At 45.6% G+C, this 20575-nt stretch overlaps 1 protein-coding gene across 5 annotated transcripts in view; it reads right to left on the reverse strand.

The window, feature by feature from the left end:
- Nucleotides 1-20575, reverse strand: part of ANO9 (anoctamin 9) — a 640562-nt gene that overhangs the window by 163967 nt on the left and 456020 nt on the right. For all 5 annotated transcript variants that reach the window (XM_069623932.1, XM_069623931.1, XM_069623929.1 and 2 more), the window contains one exon: nt 9537-9597. In XM_069623932.1, the coding sequence (XP_069480033.1) occupies nt 9537-9597 (61 nt within the window). The remainder of the gene's footprint in view (nt 1-9536; nt 9598-20575) is intronic.

Below are 20575 nucleotides of genomic sequence, written 5' to 3' on the forward strand. Positions count from 1 at the left end.
AAGAAAGGCGGCGAGACCGGACAGGACAACAAGGAGGGAACTTGCCCTCTTCAACCCAAGCCTGCAAAGCCTCAGTAAAAGGAATCATAAGACCGGGAACTACAGTTGACATGTGGTATAATAGATGTCAACGGTGCACAGGAGCCTCCCACACGGATAGCCGAGGTAGGGAGGTGCACTTGCTACCGTGGTATCATCCTTGACTCCAGAGACAAGACACGACCAGGAGGTCAGCACAGCCGGTGAGATGGAGGGAGAACCGATAGTACATCGGATGGTGTTGAGCGAAGGTTGCAAATGGCAACTCATTATGAACAAAGAACTTGTGTACTACTGAACTTTTAAAACCCAGGGAAAGACCAGCTGCAGAGTGGTCCAGAGTCACATGGGCATCCATTCAAAAGACTCTGGCTGGCCCCCTTTTCTTGTGAATAATATAGTAACAAGAAGCCGTAGGAAAGGCCAGCATACAGAGTTAAGGTGGTCATACAAGGGTCGAGCCTTGTACAATTGAAAGTCCATAACATATTACCAAAGTCGTGACAGTGTGAAACAGGCCTGTGGGCCCACTGATGGAAACCACTGTATGAAAAATAAATGTGGAAAACCTGACTGGGGGCTTGAGAGATGCCTCACTGGGGGCTGGAAAAAAACTAAGGGAAGTGAATCCCACGAGGTGTTGCAAGTGAACGGTGTTAATCTGGCAAATGTTAACTCAGCTGAGGGATGCCCACAATGAACAATTGTTTAAAAAGAGATTGAGACTCTTGAATGCTACAAGTTGCTGAGATCTTGAAAAAAAAGCCTTTAGTGAACCCGACTGAGGGAATGGTTGGGAGCAAAGCACATGTGCTCCTGACAGTGCCAGTAAAAATAATAGAAAAGGAAAATGACAATTGCCTCAAGGAATGGGAAGCATGTGCAACTGCTCACCTTGGTAGAGAATTAAGCAGGTCCTATGCCAATTCTACAGCTCAAGAGTGCTTCATTGTGTTTCCAGAATGATGGTCCACTTAAGGTTCGAGAGAATAAGGGATGCAAGCAAATATCGAAGGTACCAGGCATGAAGTTCAGCACTGCAGTACTAATGGACCACTACTGGGACTGCGTGTCAAATATATACATGCAACTGCTGCCATATTGGGGAGGAATATGTTCTCTAGTACAGCTAAACGCACCAGCACTAGTAGTACCTCTGAAGTACATACAAGTAGATGGGTACCCGAAGATGGATGCTCATCAAAGGATGAAGAGATCTGTAGAGCTGACAAGAGTGAGGAGAGGAAACTATGCATCATCAAAGATGGAAGATGCACTGGATGCAATACCACCAGAACGTCAGCAGGACCAAGATGTTCTTTGTGTCCATTGTTCCAGCTGTTCAAGTGAATTTGAATGGTAAATGGCTACAGATCACACAATGGGAGCTGTGGCAGGTGATAAACTCAACCGTGAAAGGGTTGAATGCCATCAAAGGAGAACTGAGAGTTGTCAGATTAATGGCCCTACAGAACCAATATGTTCTAGACCTCTCACACCTATAGAAGAAGGTGTTTGCACCAAGATTGGGCCTTATTGCTGTACATACATTCCCACCCAGGATGAAGAAAATGGTAACCTGACAAAAGCTATTACTCAACTATCAGACCTGCATGCTAAAATCAAGGCAAAGATGAATGCTATAGAGCCAGATGACGATTGGTTGTCATACATCTTTTCCTGGATAACATCATGGATGGCCAATGAACTTAAGGTGCTGGTATCAGCATTGATACCAGTGTTATTTGCCTTTTGTGTCATCAGAGTAGCAATATCACAAAGCAGGAAGACTACTGAAAAGGATATAGGGATGAAAGTATTACTAGACTTGGAGACAGAAGAGGATGAACTGACAAAAACACGTAATGCGCTGACATAACAGCTGACATAGGGTCCACTGTTCCCACCAGGCACAGTGTTGGAGTTTCAACTCACATGACTAATGGGGAAAATTAGTTTGGTGCAACCCTGCTGGAGGTGATGTATCATAGATTTGAGAATTGCTATTCGCTCAGACAGCCATTCAAACAGTACTCAACTGACGATATTAAAGAGATACAGTTGTCATTGATCGAACAAATCAACTGACTATAGCAGCTGATGACATCACTACTGACTCATGATGTAGATGTGTTAGACATGAAGCATATAGGCACCCATGCATGAAGCTACAAAGACATTTTAGTTCATTGCAGATAGATGTGAAACAAATGCTTATGACTCCCATAGATAGAGGAGTAACACACACACCTACTTATATATCCTTTGCTAGTCGGAAACAGAAAGATGCTAAGAATGCGTACAACTAGCTTGCTCTTGCTTAATTGGGACCAACAAGGACAGCCATAAGACCAAAGACGCAAACCATAGGTGCATTGAAGTGAATCGCGAAAGCAAGATGATTTCCGAATACATGGAGAGGCTGACAGCCTGATTCAGCTAAAGGCAGACAGACAGAGCTTCCAGCACAGACACAGTGCACATCCTAGCCAAGGATGAGAAGAGATGGAAGGTTTCTAGTTTACCAAGGCGATAAGACACCTGCAAGGAATGTAGCCTAAAATCCTCATAATTACAGGCAGGAGAGCTCCATTTCATGGTCCATACACACGTGACCTGGAAGAATCGGACAGTGCCTATTCATTTGTGGTAGATGCAATAAAGATGTTCCCGTCTAACCGGAGGTGGAAAGATGCAATTAATACACAGGTTCAAAGCTGGATGTACACTCTCAGGGCTTAGGCGATCAGCGATGGCAACTTATTGGGAATGGACAGCACCTTTGTGATTGTTCCGATTGCCTTAAATAGTTTCACTCAGCCTAATAGCTGTCCAAGTTCCCATAGCTGAGAATACCTGTCCTGCCCAATCCTCAGCTACCTTTCACATTAGGTACACAATGTTGTAAGGGCCAATGATTTCCCTGTTAACCTGCAATTTTGTAATTGTAACATTTAGAGTTGGTCCTAGGAGGAACCACCAGATATGGCGCTCCAATAACCAGACTAACCCCTGTAAATTACATTTATAGTTTTCCTCGACTAACCAGTCGCAATCCCTGATAGTTTTATTGGGTTGTAACTTGTTTTTATGAGGTCACTGACATTTAGAAATGGTGTAATCCACGTTTGGATGATGAGTTTCGGGAACGAGATGCTGTTCTAGTGTGATCCCAGTCATTTCGATTGATAATAAAGACAGTAAACTTTCTATGGTTGAGTCTTCCATTCTTGCGGCAGGGATTTTGTTGGGGCCCAAGTACCATCTTTCTGGTAATTGGGGTGACTGATGAGTGCCCCTGCTGCTCCTTTATAGATCTACCAGCATATACTGCCACAGTAATCTCACCCAAGTAATCAATCTGGGTGTGAATTTATGTGGCTCAGAGTAATATGAATATCACCTACGGTCCTTGTTGATGGCTGTCCACACATCCACCAGTGAGAGCTCACCCAGCATGGTACTAAGGGTTTTAGCAGGCGCAGAGGGCTGCTCACATTTAAAGTCTGACCTGTCTAACTTGGGGTCCATCGTACAATTAAAATCACCCCCCAAATTCAAAAGGTCCCTCTTCAAGGTGTCAATCTACCATATAGCAAACAAATAAAGTCAGATGCTGCTGATAAGGCGAACACAAATCAACAATGCATATTTCCCTATGTTTAATATAATCATGTACGATCACCGGTCTGCTGAGGTCATCCTATATAACATTGAGCAATTTGAAGGGGACCGAACCAGAAATCCACACCAAAACTCCCCTTGCATATACTGCGTAATGAAAGTCATATTCACCTCACCCCATCTGCTGACAAACTTGTCCAGTTCATCCCCTCAGCCCATCTGGTGACACTCCTGATCCACCTCAGATAAGTGTTCATCCCCTGGACATTCCACGTCACAACCCTAAGTGTAGCCATTTTACATGTGGGTCCGCCATCCCCCATTCAGTCCGTGGATGTTGTCACTTCTCCCCTAGGAGGAGCACCTTCCGATGAGGCCACGGAGGTGAGGCCGCTACACGATAGACCCCCTGCGGATGGATATCATGGGGAGGCAAGCCCCCTATGGGATTAGCAATGACATGGTATACCCATAAATCGCCTTACCCTAACACAAATTCCTACGCCCCTCCCACCAACACTTTTCGTAGTGTTCCTATATGTTATTGTAATACTGGCAGTATAGGAAGTACTGGGACGAGGAAGAGTGTGAACGCCTCAAGGGAAATGTATCCCTTAAGTACTGGGATGCGGGAGAGACCAATTGGCTCAATGGAAGATTTCAAGATCAGTACTGGGACAAAGAAGAAGTGCAGAAGCATAAATAGCACTCAGGAGAACTGTAATGAAAAGTCTAATGCTTTCCAAAACCTGATCTGGCAAACCCTCATCAGTACTGAAGTGGGAAACCAGGACAGAGAAAAATCCTCCCAGGAGGATCCACCAGTCTGGAGGACGTCTGGCTTGGAGCAGAGAGGAGACAGTGGCCAGAGATGCGAGGGTCGCTCAAGAGGCATCCCTATTTAGCCTGCAAGCGGCAGACAGAGCCGAGAGCTAGTGGAACAGAAGCCAGGTGAGAGCAAGCCACCGAACCACATGGTCATGGAGAGATCCTTCAGCCGCCCAGCCTCTACGTCTGCAGAGCCATTGCAGAGAGCACAGAGCCCGCAAGAGAGAAAGAACATGGGAAGCCGAATAGAGCTGCAGAAGCCCTTCGCACCTGCACAGAAGACCCAACAACGAACCCAAAGGTGCGAGGGCTGTTTGAGGAAGCTGAAAAGGCATGGGAATTTCAATAATCAGGGACTGGGACCCATACACAAGTGCAGAGACTCCATTAATCAAACTGGTTGCTGGGGGAAGCCAAGAGGTGCGGGAAGCCCAAGAACCATGGTCTGTGACCCATACACAAGTGCAGTGATTGCCTTATGCAAACTGAATCAGGAGAATACCTGGCAGGATAGTGAAACACATATACTAGCTACAAGTTACAGAGCACCAAGAAGGGTCTGGGACCCACCATCACAAAATGAGAAGGACATCACTAACCCTCTCACTTGTCACAGTACCTGGCAGGATAGTTAACCAAGTCTGACACCCTAATAGGAGAGAATCCCACGTGTCTGGGACCCATAACCTTTTAGAAAGAATAAGTCAAATCATCTTCCCAGTCACAGTACCTGGCAGGTTTGTGAACCAGGTCCGCAGGAAAGAACAAGAGAAATACATGGGTCTGGAACCCGCACCCATAAAACAGAGTTAATGTTAATAGTGAACTTTAATTCCAAACAAGACTGGGGAAGGGAGGCATTCCCCCTGGCAATGTTGAACTGTGAACTCTGCAACCAACAAGTCAAGGAAGCCAGGGGAAGGGAGACAATTCTATTGGCATTGCAAAAGCCTGAGATGGGCTTGGGGGAAGGGAATCATTCTTCCCAGCCTTGGTTAACCGTGAAACCAAGAGACACCAGTAGAGCAAGTGTAACCAAACAGAAGAAGGCCCGGGCAATGAAGTCATTGCCCTGGCATTTTTGAGGCATTGAGAGTGAAATATCTCAAGAAGGGAGGCATTCTCCAGGACCCCCAATAGTGAAGAAAAGTATGGGATAGGGAATGATGTTTGAGTTGAAACTGAGAACTTTACATCACCACAACCTGTAACTTTGTTATTGGGAAAGAAGTGAGACCTGGGAAAGGGAGTCCTTCTCTCAGGCGAAGTTCCCACCCTTCTGCGATTGGAACGGTGGTTCAGTGTCCATAAGAAGGGAGTCATCCTTCTGGACCACGAAGATCTACAACCTCTTTAGTATTAGTTACAAGTGTGAGGGACAGATTTGACACAAGACAGTGGACTCTTTTGTTATTTACTTAGACATTCTGACCGATTCCTTAGTTCCTTAGTAGAGGCAGGGAAACCTCTCTTAGAGATAGGGAGGGACAGGTTTCCTCTTTATTTTGACTAAATAAAAGTTTATGCCAACACGCATGCCACCTGTGTGTCAGTCTCCTCCTTCAGCACTCTTAGACCACTCACAGATTTTCGACTCAACATAGATTAGTCCCCACGTTAATCCACTCAGTAATTCCGTCTTCTTTGAGTCTAGCCCACCTCCCACTACTCTCTCCAAGCCGCCAGAAGTGCCCACCTCTTCTCACATGTGCAGCTATGTAGCTCTGATATAAACCAAACAAAAAGAACAAACCAAAACAATAAGAGTGACCAATAGGCTCAACGGTATGTCACCTTTCGAGTCATTCTGCACTTCTAGAGCAAAGCTACTTCGGAAGTCAGCGGCGTACCAGCAACATGGAACTCCCCCTCGCCCCCAAGTACCAAAGCCTCTGGGTTGCTAGACACTCTCTCCAAGCTGTTGTTCACCAGATTGCTGACTGTAAGGGTCAGTGTGGAGCTCCTGAGAACTTACATAATACCAGCTCGTATGCTAGATAAAGTCAATGACCCCAAAGGGTGGTCCGCAGGCTGGGCAGTATCCAGTGGTTTATATGTTCAAAAGAGGAGCCCAGTTCAATCTTTCAATGTTTCTCTGTTGCCCTCTAAGGGACACATCAGCAGTCTGTTATTGTCCATCCATTAATGTGCTTCTTCTGGACCTTCAAAAAATAAAGTTTTCCCATTATTGAGAACCTTCAATTTTGCCAGGTACACAAACATATACTTAAGCCCCAGCTGTTGGACTCTCTTTCGTTGGGGTGAAAATGTTTTTTTTTCTGGACCAGCGGTGTATAGTCAGATATAATCGGCATCAGAGAGGGTCCACGTTGTATGATCCTGCCCTCCCTGAAAAATTTAAGGATCACTTCACTGTCTCTGAAGTTAAGTACCCATGCTATGATGGGCATTGGTGGGGCCCCTGGCAGTGGTCTTCGTGTTAGGGACCGGTGTGCACTCTCAAGTGTGAAGCCCTGAGATAACTTGCTCGGACCAAAGTCCTGTAGGAGCATATTCTCGATGATTGTTGTTAGGAGGCTCCCCTCTTCACCTTCAAGCAGTGGCGTCGCTAGGTGGGCATCTTGGGGGGGGGGGCCCAGCCCCTCCTATGAAACCCTGTGCCCCCTTACCTAAGATGAGCAGTGACCATGTTCTCCCCTTACTTTTGTCTGTGCCCCCCTACTTTTGTCTTTGGCCCCCTCTGTGCCCCACCTAAATTTGTTTCCTGGCGACGCCACTGCATTCAGGGGTCCCATAACGCAAATATTATTGCATTTAGACCTTCCCTCTGCGTCTTCCGCCCGCTGCTCCAGTACCCTAGTCTTGGCTTTCAATTCTTCCACCATAGTCATCGGGGGCTCCGTCCTCTTCACGTTTGCGGTGAGCCACTCTTCAGTGTTGGTGACCCTTTCAGATAGCGACGGAACATCTTGTCATAGAAGGTTAATGTGCATGTTTACCTCATCTATCTCATCTATCTTACACTCAACTGAGGTACGTAGTGCTGCTATTGCTGCCAGAAGCTTATCTTCTTGGTCTAATGGGATGAGCCCATCGACAATATGCACCCCCTGCGTGGGTGGTGGAGGGTCCTTCTGCGTACCCACGGGCCGGCATGTATGCAGTATTATGGGCTGCAGTGCTGGAGCCAACAGTAGGACCACCCTGTTACGTCCGTAATGCATGTGTGCATGCGCGAGCCTCGTTATGGCCGCGCATGCGCTTAAAGAATAAAGACGGTCCGTGGGGCAGATGCCGCCGGGACCCTGGAACGATCAGACGTGCGTGTGCGAGTCTTATTGTGTGCATATGCTTTGATGCTAGTACAGGGCGGCCCGAGGCATGGGAAGCCCCATCACACACCCTACGGTGCTTGGCGCCCTCTTAGTTCCTTCTTGCCTCTCAGACAACCCTGGTGGTGAGAGCCTCGTTTCTGAAAATCTGGTCACCCCCACAGTGCTACAGGCCACCAGCCAGTGTCCCAAGTGCCGTGAGGTTATCACCAGTAAATTTGCCTCAGAAGGCTCCCATAAAATAGATGTGTGGCCTTTCCGGCTTCTCTCCCAGCTAGGCTGTCATCTGCCATGCCACCCTCTCGGGTGTTTTACATCTCTCTATACGGCCCATGTGGGATCACTGCTCATGGGGCCCTGCGGCAACAAGCCCCTGTTGCCGTCTGTGTCACCACTGCACTTTGGGTTCCTGGCCACACTCCGCCACATGTCACCTACAGCGGACGGGCGGTTGGTGGGGGGGGGGTGATAGGGCGACGCTGTCCTCCGTAAATGGGAAAGACAGTCCAGGGAGTCCCGCCACGCCCACTTCCAAGCAGCGTCTCCTCCCCGCCTGTTTTCAGCTGCCGGGCCATCTAGTCTCAGCCACCGGTTGCCTTCTTGAGGGAGTGTGCAGTGCTCCACAGCCTCCTTAAACTGCCTTCTCTGGCAACCGACCAACTCAGTTTTCAAGCAGCCTGCCGTCACAGCCAAGAGGAGCTGTCTATGTCGAAATCAAGATTGCGCGCACCGTTTAAGCATCTTTACTAAGGATCTCTCTAAGGAGCTCACGCCATCCGTGTCTTCCCGGCATTGCAGTCGGCCACGCCCGTGAGCATGAACATATGAAAAAAGTCTTTAAAAAAACTGACGTAGATAAAAACGTGCATTTCAAAACATTTGAAATACAGATATTAAAACCAGGTAACTAAAAACGGTGCTACTCCTTAAGGCAAAAGATCTCCAAAATCCTTCTGGAAATGTGTCTGAGTGGATCTGGTCAGTTGAGAGCATTAGAAGCTAATCCCATTCTTTAGGGGGAATGGTTCTTCTATATGCAGAATTTACATAGTGGGAGTATTCTCTACATTATGATGCAGGAGATCCTTTTATTCAAGTATTCCCTCCCTGTAAACTGGGGATTTCTGATTTCATCAATACCGTACCTCTTTCAGATGTTCGAGGCCCAGATGTAGTGTCAGCATACTTAGATGTACACAATCTGAATACTTGGACTTCATTTTTGGAACCTATCTACGAGGCAAGTATTCTTTACTATGCAGCAGGAATAGTCCCACGCATTTCTCTACTGATGTTCTATTAGTTGTGTTGTGATTTCACACAACACCAGTGCTTCACAAGACAGTCTTTAGCCATAGTATTGATGTAATCTACCTAATATCTAGCGACGGTTGTGAATTAGGGATGCAGCGAGAATTAAGTTTTCATTTGTGGTGCGATGTAACATTTAGCCTCATTGCTAAACAGTGAGGCAAATGAATCTTGTGTGACTCTAGAGTCAGGGAATGTGAGTTGTGGGGCACCAGAAAGCTCAAAGGGGACCATCATTTGACCTCTCAATTCTCTTTGGGTTTTGGGAACATATCACAGCTTCACAAACAGCAACACGAAGAGATACAAACATAGGGCAAATAGACTTACCACCTGACAGACCGGGAGTAGAGCAAGCTACCCCAGGGAAATAACAAGCACTGCAATAAGGGCATCAACATTCCAATATGATGGCGCCCACCCACAACCAGCCACACTTACCCCACACTGCCATGAACATGGCAAAGAAGACTGTCCCTTCATTGTCAAAGAGATGCGTCACCTTCAGGAAACAAAAGACAGATGACAGGAGTTACGGATGGCGAGGAAATAAAGCACAAAGAAGTAAAGATGGACACAGAAAAAGAGGATGAGCGTGTAAAGTTATAAATGGAGTACGAGGAAGTTAGGGAGGGAATAGATGTTGAAGTAGTGATTGTAGACATAAAAGATGAAGGAGTCAGTGGAAAACCAAGGGTTAAGGTTTATGTTTGAGATAGAGGGTGGGGAGATCAGGCTTGGCATAATCGGTAAATGCCTGGAGAAGGGACCAAGTGGTTGAAGAGTCAGAAAGGGAAGCGCGCGACTGGCGCAGCATGGGAAGATGAGACAGAATAATGTACTGTAGAGGAGAGGGGAGAATGCGACTGCCAATGGGAGGAAGGAAGACACTGAATGAAAAAATGCACACGTGGAATCAAAAACAAGTAGCATGCAGACGGGGGAGGGAGACATAATAGTGCCCGTTCATTGCATGTTCAATTTGAATGTGCACACAGAATCCCCTCAAGGCACTTTTGTGCAGGGTAGGATGGGGTTAGCGCATGCTGTCTTCTAGTGATCCTGTCAGGAAGTGTGGAACGTAGGCTCTAACCACAGTAGGCAGAAGCCCACATTCTAGGCTTCTCCTTTATTCTTCTCGCAGCTTCCTGTTCTCTAGCCAATCAGCAAGCATGGAAGGGAGGCTCTAACCACTTGTAAAGGCTGCATTCCATGCTTCCCTCTGTGATGCGTGTACACTTGGCACTGGTCAGAGACATGGACAAGCAGTGTCACAGGAGGCCCCAGAGGAGGATTTGACCTTTCCCCCTGCACAAGCTCTGATAGCATTAGACCCTTTACCCTCAGGCTCTACACTGTGGTAGGTGACCTTCGGCCTCGCTAGAGTCCCTCGCCATCAGCTCAGAAACACTAACTTGGTCAGCAGTCGCTTACCACACAATAGAGCCCTCTGGAACGGGCTCTAATTAAATATCCTAACAACTAATAACATAATCTGCCTCATCACGAGTTTGGCGGTAACCTTAAATACGGCGGTAATGCTATTACCACTGCATTTAAGGGTCCACCAAATCACGGGTTTGGCAGAATTTACCCCCAGCTCATAGCTGGGGGTAAATCCGTGGCGAATTTGACGATTTTTGGTGTTATTACCGTGTGATAATACCATTGACGGTAGTAGCACCGAAAATTCCCGAATGGGCCCAATGGGCAATTACCGTTCTGCCAAACCCGTGATCTGGTGCTAATAGCACCGGGGGGCTTGGCAGTAACGCTAATAGTCCCGACGGTATTACCACCAGGATACTGCCCAACTCGTGATGAGGCTAAATGTATTGTTGAGCTCTTAAGAACTATGGTGCAAATACCTTTGAAGACAGGTGTTCAAAACCTTTTATGCTGTACTATTCTGTATTTTCCCACAAGACTGCAAGCCTTTCTATGTCCTCTATTTCTTAATTTCATTTCAACACGTGACGAAATAAGAAAAGATTTACCTTCATGGTGATGCAGGTACTCTTTTCTTAGTCCATAGCACTCCCTCCATCAGAACATGCTGGGAAGCCTGCTCCTTCAACAGGCAAGGTAGGGCAATTGGTCCAAAGATGCAGCACGATGCAGCTAGAGCATACGGGATTTCAATTCCCCTGTACGCAACCCTCCCACCACACACCCTTGTGCCAAACTCTCTTCTATAATTGATCCCATTGGCCCAGCCGTCGGTTCCCAAGTCCTACGCCCAGCGGCTGCGTAATAGCTCCACTGGCAGATGCACAAGAGGGCGACTTGGTGGGAGTTGTGAAGGAGGGAGAACTGTGGAGTAAGAGCGAGTGAATCGCCATGGTGGCCATTTTGCATTGATCTTGTGTCCACATTGCTCTCTCTCCTTCCCAACCTGCTGGGGCAGATCACACAGCTTACAAACTAGGGAGGAGGTGACGGGCTACACCAGTGCCTCAAGCGAATGCGAATAGGTTACGCAGAACTGAAACATCCCCTCTGGAACACAAATCCAGGGAATAGGGCGTCTAGAGCAGACACGTAATGGCCCACATGGCCGCCTTACACTTGCTAGAAATAGGAACATGCTTTTGGAAAGTTACTCTTACTGCCTTATATCTAGTGGAATGTATAGGACCGCATTGTAATTATTGTTACTGGGTGCCTTACAGTTGAAAGGAGTGATGGAGGTGGGGGGGCTAAAAGGGAACAAAAGCAGGGGAGTTCTTGTTGTTGAGGTATGACATTACAAAAAATGGACATGGGCGCAGGAGGCCACGTATATGCATGCATGCTGCCTCCTGCGAAGAGGAAGGCCATGCAAAGTGTATGCTTTTGGAATGCACAGTACAATCCTTCTGGCAATTATGGCAGTAGCCCCCTTGAGCCCCTCGCCCCCCAGGTAAAACACCACCCTGAATAACAAAAAGATTGCGCCACGAAAAGGTCTTCCCACTGTCTTAATCACACTTAAAAGTGTGGGCCATGTCCATATTCTGCAGTGCCTAATCTGGAGTCAAAGCATGGTAATGTTGGCTGAAAAACAGGTAAGCACACGCCCTGGTTCATATGAAAAACAGACCGGTCCTTAGGATTGGACGACGCATCAGTCCTTGGAAATCCATATTTGCATGCACATCTGCATAGTGCTATATACATTTCTGACAGGTGGATAAAGGCAAAGAAGCTTAATTCGTCAAAGATGAAAACATCCTCACCATGTTAAAGTAGGCTGCAGTATCCAACAGACAGTTGGCTATTAGCGCCATGGTTGCCGCCGGTATTTTACCGATTCCGCCTTGGTGAATGGGGGAATTACCGCCCCATTCCAAGGTTGGCGGGGCGGTAATTCCCCATTCAACAAGGCCCTTCCACATTCCCATTTGAGCCCCCATAGGGCTCAATGGGAATGGGGAAGGAGCAAATAACGGTACCGCTATTAGCTGTACTGTTTTTTGCCCTGAAGTCCCTCAGCGGGTCCCTTCCTTAACGTGTGGTCTGGCTACACGTTAAGGACGGGACCCGCTGAGGGACTTCGTAGTATGGCGCTAAGGGATTACCGGCACCGGTGCCCTTACCGGTGCCAGTAATCCCTTAGCGCCATCCGTGTAATGAGGCCCCGTGTCCACAAGAATCCGTTTAGAAACTGCCACAGTTCATATGAGGGACATCGGCTGATAAATTACACCCGCCAGGAGCAATATGACTAGATTTGATAGGCATGCCCCATAACATTTCTACTGCACGCCATTAGGTCTGATGAGGAAGCCTCCGAGATAGAAGGAACACTGGCAATACGCCACTGGTTTGGATCCCCCACAGGTGAAGTTAGCACATCCAGTGCTACATTGGTTTGAAAATCAATTCTAAATCTTAACTGATGGATGTCCTAAGTGAGAGTTATAAATAATGATAGGATAGGTTATTTATAACACGCTTAATACCTAGAGGTCTCTAAGCGCAGACCGGGGATCGAACCTGTGGTTGCTTTGTGTCGTCTTGCTTCCAAGGCGAGCATGTTGCCCCTGAGCTATCCTCCCGAGATGGATGGAGACCCTGAGGAAGACGGAGGAGTGAAATAGAGACCCTTTACGTTGAAACTTGTTGGTTATATGTTTGATGGCACCTACGTATGGATATTAACAAAGAGCATGTACACAAGCACCTGTTGATGTCCTTTGCCATTCCGGTCTTCTTGTTTATTTTAAGTGTTACTTGTTTTAATGATATGCTATGGAACAATCTCTTGTTTTGTGTATTGCAACAAGGTCACCAGGTGGTGACCTCTTGAGGGAGACTGGGAGTTCTGGAGGTCATGGAGAGCTTTGCACTCTGTGGGGCCACCTTTGGAACCAGTACATATCCCCCAGAAACTTTCCAGTCTTTCCTCCGTTGCCCCTAAAGTTCAGTCACTGTCCAGACCAGAATGGGACCTCCAGACCAATAAAGGATATGTGAGCTATGAGGGAAGAAGGAGAAGGTCAAGCCTTATGGACAGAAGGGTTTCAGGCTGCCTGGGAGAGAAAAACAAAGAAAATCCCTTCCAGCAGAGGTTCACAAATATGAGGCAACCACAAATCATTTCAGATTGTGGTCAGTCACGCTTGTGGCTGCATGCATAGAGTAACACTCGGGAAGCAGCACTCAGAGGGCTTGAGAACCCCCTCATAAAGCTCAAATCAAAGGCGAATGTTATTTACCCAAGACCTGCAGGAAGCACATAAACCATTTAACTGCACTCAGTGCAATGACTCTGTAGACAAAGCAGACAAACAAGGAATGCTAGACAGCTGGTTATGTACCTCATCCCAAGATGACGGACAGTCCTTTTACCCTCTCTGAACACGTGGAATGAGAACAGGCCAATTATTATTGTTGAACCACAATCTCCACATGATGTCAAGTGAAAATGAAACACATGGGAAGAAGGTGGAATAATTAATCAACGGCCACTCGCACTTCACAAAGCGATTTGGAAAAAGGATCAATGAATCAGTAGGGTCATTGGGAAAAGTAGTCATGACTGAACACACCTATAAAGGGAGGTGCAAGCCTCCTCATGTCTTGGGCGTTAGGGTCGTGTTGCATAGAGAAAGAGTTGTGTTGCAAGGAGAGTGTAAAGAGAAGAAGCACCAGAGAGGTTGGACTTGAATTAACCAAGCCAAATAGGGCATGTAGTTAGGAGAATCCAGAAACAGAGGTGGTTAAGAAAATTAGGTGACACGCTAGAACAGTTAAGGCTAAATGGAGAGGCTAGAGTCTAGAGCTGGCCGAGAACCTGGGCCCACAGGATGTCAGGAGACAGGTCTTGAAAGAAAAGCCAGAGAACTATCAGATAAGTCTGTCGCCTGAAAGACCACAGGCCTAACTAAAAAGTTTGCAATCCTTTCGGAACCTATGGTGGGTCGGAGGAACACAATCCTACCCCAAAGTACTCATGCAGAGGGGAGAATTCCCACCAAAAACCTGATAAGAAACACAGGGTAGGAGGGGTGCATTAAATGCCTTGCCCTGGAAGCAGTATCCATGCCACCAACTCCATGCAGTAAGATACACAAAGAGAGGTTTGGCCGTCCAACGCAAAGACAACAGCCACCACCACAACTAATCCAAAGAGGTGTGTTGTGGTTCTCCAAACTTCCTGTCACTGTGAGGGACTGGATGAACACTGTCATGGGAGGGCGATCAAAAGATTAAAACTTAGAATAGGGACTGGACTCCGAATATTGGGTCCTTTTAGATTAGGCTCTTATAGAGTTTCATCGGCCCATTTACCTCTAGCTGTGACCTTCCCTCTTGTGTTCGTTTCCTTCTTGAATAGCTGGTCTTCCAACCAATCAACCAGACTCTTGAAAATAAAAGGAGTTGAAAACATCCACCTGCGCCCTGTGGTATCTAAACTTGACAGTACATACATATATGTCTACAAAAATCAAACGTAGGATATATAAACATGTTACATTAGGGACTCTGCATATTTATTTTTTAATTTGAAAAGCGCATAAGCCCAGAGGCATCAACATCTTACAAGAGTTAAATAACAACAATGCTAGAACAGACATAAATACAGGGGCTAAATGGTATCTAGTTATTCCATCGAATGCTAGTTCATCTAACACCACTCCATGGATTTATATGCAACAAAAATCCTTACCATCGAAAGACTTTTTCGTTGACTATAATTCGATGGTAGTATCGAAATGAGTAAGGGTTACATTAGGATTAGTGTTAGGCTTGTGGCTAGGGTTAGATTAAGAACTACATTAGGGTTAGGATTAGGGTTAGGGTTGGGGCTAGGGTTAGATTAAGGGTTACATTAGGGTTAGGGTTGGGGCTAGGGTTAGATTAAGGGTTACATTAGGGTTAGGATTTGGGGCGGTCATGGGGGTTGGGAGGGCTGACCCCCACCTCCCAATATACAAAAAAAACAATAAAACGTTACAAGAAGCTGGCCAGTGCCGAAAATGCAGGACTGGACAGATCCATGTGATGTTTTAACATTATTAAAAAATGCATTGAAAGGCTATCTTTTACATGTAAAAGTGCATTTCCATTGAAACCAGTCCATTTATATTTTCGATGGACTGGTTTAGATGGAAAAGCCCTTTTACATGTAAGATAGCCTGTTGATGCACTGGTAGACAATGCTTTGGTTTCAATGCTGTGGCATTTGGATGCTACAGTTTCGATGTAAAGACCATAAACCGGGCTAAATGCCAGTTAATACCACCCAAGGATTTGGATTTTTCAAAGCCTTACGGAAGGCCCAGTATGAGTCCTCTGCTATTAGAGGGAAGGGAGTTCCAGAGGAACACTGCCACTGTGGGGAAGCTTTCTCCAACCCCTTTTCACTTTCAGAAGGATCAGGCAGTGGGAGTGGAAGGATCTTATTGGTCAGTTTGCTTATGCCTTTCGATTACCTGAGAAAGGTATTGCAGAGCTGTGTTACTCAAACACTTATGGATGATAGACAGTGTTTTGAAAATCATTTTGAAAATGATCCTTTCCATAATTGGCAGCCAGTAAACCTTCTTCCTGGCCTCTGTGATGTGGTCTCTTTTTGATATTTTCAATGCTGGCCGAAGGACACCGTCCTAGATTTTCTGTAGTTTATTGATGTTCTGTTTAGGTATCCCAGCGAAAAGGGCATTGCAATAGTCCAGCATTGCACCTGTGATGGCTCTATCAATAGTCGAGTAGCTCTCCGGGGACAGGAATGGTCTGGCTGTGTTGATGAGCTTGGCCGTGTATGATATATGATATGATAGGTTATTTATAACGCGCTTAATACCCAGAGTTTTCTAAGGGCGGACCCAGGGATCGAACCCTTGTTGTTCCGTGTCATCTTGCTTCCAAGGCAAGCACGTTGCCGTTGGGCTATCCTCCTGGGACGAGTATGCTGCCGATGAGGCCACAGTGCTCACTTGTTTAGTGTGGGAGAGAGAGGCATCCAAGTAGACATCAAGTGTTTTTGCAGAGGCTGAAAATGGGATACAGATTCCATCTAGGGTGAAGGTGGTGAATTGGGGGTTCTGTTATTTTAGCATACCCTGTGGGCCGACCAGCAGGATCTCCGTCTTGTCGTCATTCAAGCAGAGGTGGTTAGTTGCCATCCAGGCCTGGATTATGGAGTAGGTTTTATTGAGAGTATGGGAGTCTTCTTCATAGGAGCCTGATAGGGGTATGAGAATTTGGGTGTCATCGGCATAGTTGCTGTATTACATACCAATGTCATTGAGGAGGTCGAATAGGGTTTTGATAAAAATGTTAGAAAGGGAAGGGGAGACGGAAGAACCTTGTGGAACACTGCAAAAGATGGGGATATGTATGGGGGGCATTTGCCGTGTCTGAAATAACCCGATGGACCTGTCTTTAAGGAAGGAGGCTATCCAGGTGGACAGGTTTGATATACAACCAACCAAATTGCAGGTTGTTGGTCTGCATTTCTCTGAATTGGTTTTAAATGTTGTGGAAGGAGGAGACCGACACTGAGGTGGCATGGTTTTGGGCAAAGACTTTCATTCTTTAAAGAAAGTAAAGGGAAAACCCTACCTTTCCCTAACTCGAAGAGGGGTTTCCTTGCCTTAACTAAATACCAAGAAGCATGTCAGGATGTCAGTCTAAAGGAAAGAGTCCACTGTCGCGTGTCAAAACCCATTTCCAATTCTTACACTTGAAAACAAACTAAAGTGGTTTACTGCCATCTAAGTCCAGAAGAAAGACTCCCTTCCTCTGGACACGTACAGTTTTAGATGGTTGGCAATTTCATGAAGTAGAGGGAATGGCTCCCTTCCCGTGGCCTTTCTCCGCCCAATTTTCCCAGTTTCATCAAGTGTGGGAATGCCTCCCTTCCACAAGCTTTTCTCGGGCTTCTCTTGGCAGTCTAATACAGCTGGGGGAATTGGCTCCCTTCCCCCTGGCCCTTGTCAGGTCTCTCCTGGCAGTTCACTACAGCTGGGTTAATGTTTCCATTCCCCTGGCCATTCTCGGGCCCCAATCTATTGACAGCACAAGAGGGTATGGCTGCTTCCCCTGGCTTTTCCCAGCTTTCCTTATTCACAATGCATAAATAATATTGTCACAATATATTCAAAAGTGATCGGTAATAAAGGACCACATCACAAAGAGAAAGCAATCCATGTGGGCGGGGTACCTGATATATGTAGCACGTTGTATATTCTGCCGTGTGTTTGGTGTAACAGAATTGTGTGCGTTGGCTAAAAGAATTTCCTACTTGCACACATTTCTGTAAAAACAAACAGGACCTATTTTTAAACAGATGTGTTAGACACTAAATAATCCATTCCGTATTTCCAAACTATAAAGAAATACTCAAGTTTACCAGCAAGTCACGAGCTTGCTATTAATAACGCGAGGTTATGAGCTTTATCTAGGTGTCTTGTATCGTCTAATTCGTCATCTTGCGTGCTAGTAGAATGAAACGGGGAGAGACAAAAAGGCATGGTTGCCGTCAGAACCTGTATCCAACAACCTGCGGTGCCAACGTTCTGATTAACGGCGATGTAAAGTCAGTTTACCCATTAGCCGCTTGAATGTGTGTGTGTGTCTGGCGATTCCTGCCGGCTTGCCGGTCGCACCCTTGAAGGAATGTGGGTGTTGTCTGGGCTGTCCCATAGCAGCTAAGTAGAGAGGATAAAGACATTGGCCTGTTGAAGAACTGGTTACCTAGCAACCTAGGTCGTTGTACTAGCTTTTAGAAATGCTTCGTGTTTGGTTTGTTTGCTAAGTACCAAAAAAGTTCGAAAGTCCCCAATTAAAATGCAAGGAACATCAAAGGTTACGTGTGCCAAATAGTAGCATTTCTACATAATTGCTGCATGGTCCGTGCACGACGGAAAACTACATCATAACGGTGTAAGCTGACGTATTAGATCCCCAGGTGCCTAGCTGCTTTCGAGCCGTGCTACACATTACACGTTCTCTTTTACAGGAGCTCCGTTTGTTTGCTAGATAAAGAGTAAAGACATGGACTCACTAAGATTCACAAGTGAGTTTTAAATAATCTCAAGGGTTGGCAGATGTGTCACTATATCATTCACGCAAATAAATAATCTCGATTATGAATATATATGTGAATGATGATGGATTCGCTCTCGTGCGGGTCTTTTAAACAAAATAATTTTTTGGGGTGTAAGATTAAGCATATCACTGTCATATGAGAGGCTCAGGTGCCAATGTGAATATTATTGGCGCAATAAATCATCTCCACTCCAAGATATACTACACTAATCACGCAACTGAGCATCTCGGTTATATTATTAGTGCAACTGTACATCTCAACTTGAAGAGTACTGTAATGATGCATACTGGTACTCAGCTATAAAGTATATGTGTACTAGTGGGTTAGCTCTCATACCAGTCTTGTGTGATAACTCCAACTGTTATCGACAACTTCTACATACTATCCAATGTATTGCATTTATGATAAATCCCCCAATATATTAACAAAATATTTGATGGGACATAAAATTGGTAAATAAAAGGATGGGAATGTGCATCAGAGAGGAATGGTTGTACAGCCGAAAAGGCTGATCTATGTGATGTGAGTTGACACTCGGACCCTAGGCACATAACTGGGTCTGATTATAGCACAGAAACAAAAAGAATGGGTCTGATTAGAGCACAGAAAAAAGAACAGGAATAGAAATCAAAAGAACCCCTCAAAGGGCTGCCTTATCTATTGTGATGTGGTGACATCATGCAGTCTCAGCATTAAATTATTGATTTGGCTTTGCATTGTACCATTTAAATCATATAAATACATTAAGTTCATGTTCTTGTTTAAGACCGAACTGAACATATCTTAGCCTACAAATCATACGAGCTTCTGCTTGTCGTAATTTCAGTTGACTGTCGCCACCTCTTGCGTGTTGCTTGATGTGTTGCAGGCCAACAAATCTGATGTCTCTTCTGTGTGCCATTTGATGCTCCTTTTGCCAATGTGTTGCAAATGGCAATTTGATATCTTGGCTATTCAAGTTTGCAAGATGTTCTCTAATCCTTATTCTCAGCTCCCTGATGGTACTGCCAATATACACTTTCTTGCATACACATATTATTCCATATATAATAGTGAGCCAGTTTTCCTGTCTGTTGGAACCAGATTTCAGAAAGTAGGGACAGAGTAAATTTCTGAGAGTTGACGCTCTTGAGAAGATTATTTTGGGTTTCTCTGCGATATAGGTCCCCAAACTTGCATCTAAATGTAAGAGGTTCCAATGTTTATTCAAAATATAATAAATGAATTTTGAATCACTAGAGAATTTAGTGATGAAATTGACATATTGTGGAAATCCAAGTGGTACTTTCTGCTGGTTCTCCCATAGTCTGTGTGAGGAGAGAGGGTTGCGTTATTGTTTTCGCATTCCTTAATGCGTTATGAATGGTAGCATTCGTGTAACCTCTCTTGGAATCTGGCTCCTATAGACTTACATTCTGCTTCAAATTGCACATCTTCACTACAGTTCCTCCTTGCTCTTAGACGTGGTATGTTATTAATCACGTTTCTTCTATGACTGCTTCTAGCATGCAGAATAGAGTTAACTGCAGTTTCTTTACGATATGTACAGGTTTGTAGAGCTTCATTAGTTATATAGATTCTAAGATCCAAAAACATAATTTCTGTGGTATCAATTTGGCCAGTAAACTGAATCCCGAATTGGATCTGATTAAGAAATTGCATGAAATCGTGAAATTGGGAGCGTGTACCTGCCCATATTGCAAAAACATCATCAATATATCTCCTCCATACAGGGATGAGCTCAATGTACGGATTGTTATGAAAGATATGTGAGTCCTCAAAGTACACCATGAAAAGATTAGCTAGGGCGGGGGCATACTTAGCACCCATGGCAATGCCCTTTGTTTGGGTATAGTATTCATCATCAAAAATTAACTGGTTGTGGTTAAGGGTAAAACCCACAAAATTCTTCAGCATCTGAACGTGCACTGCATGTGAT

Source organism: Ambystoma mexicanum, chromosome 11 (assembly GCF_040938575.1).
Source record: "Ambystoma mexicanum isolate Mex_15411 chromosome 11, UKY_AmexF1_1, whole genome shotgun sequence".
NCBI lineage: Eukaryota > Metazoa > Chordata > Amphibia > Caudata > Ambystomatidae > Ambystoma > Ambystoma mexicanum.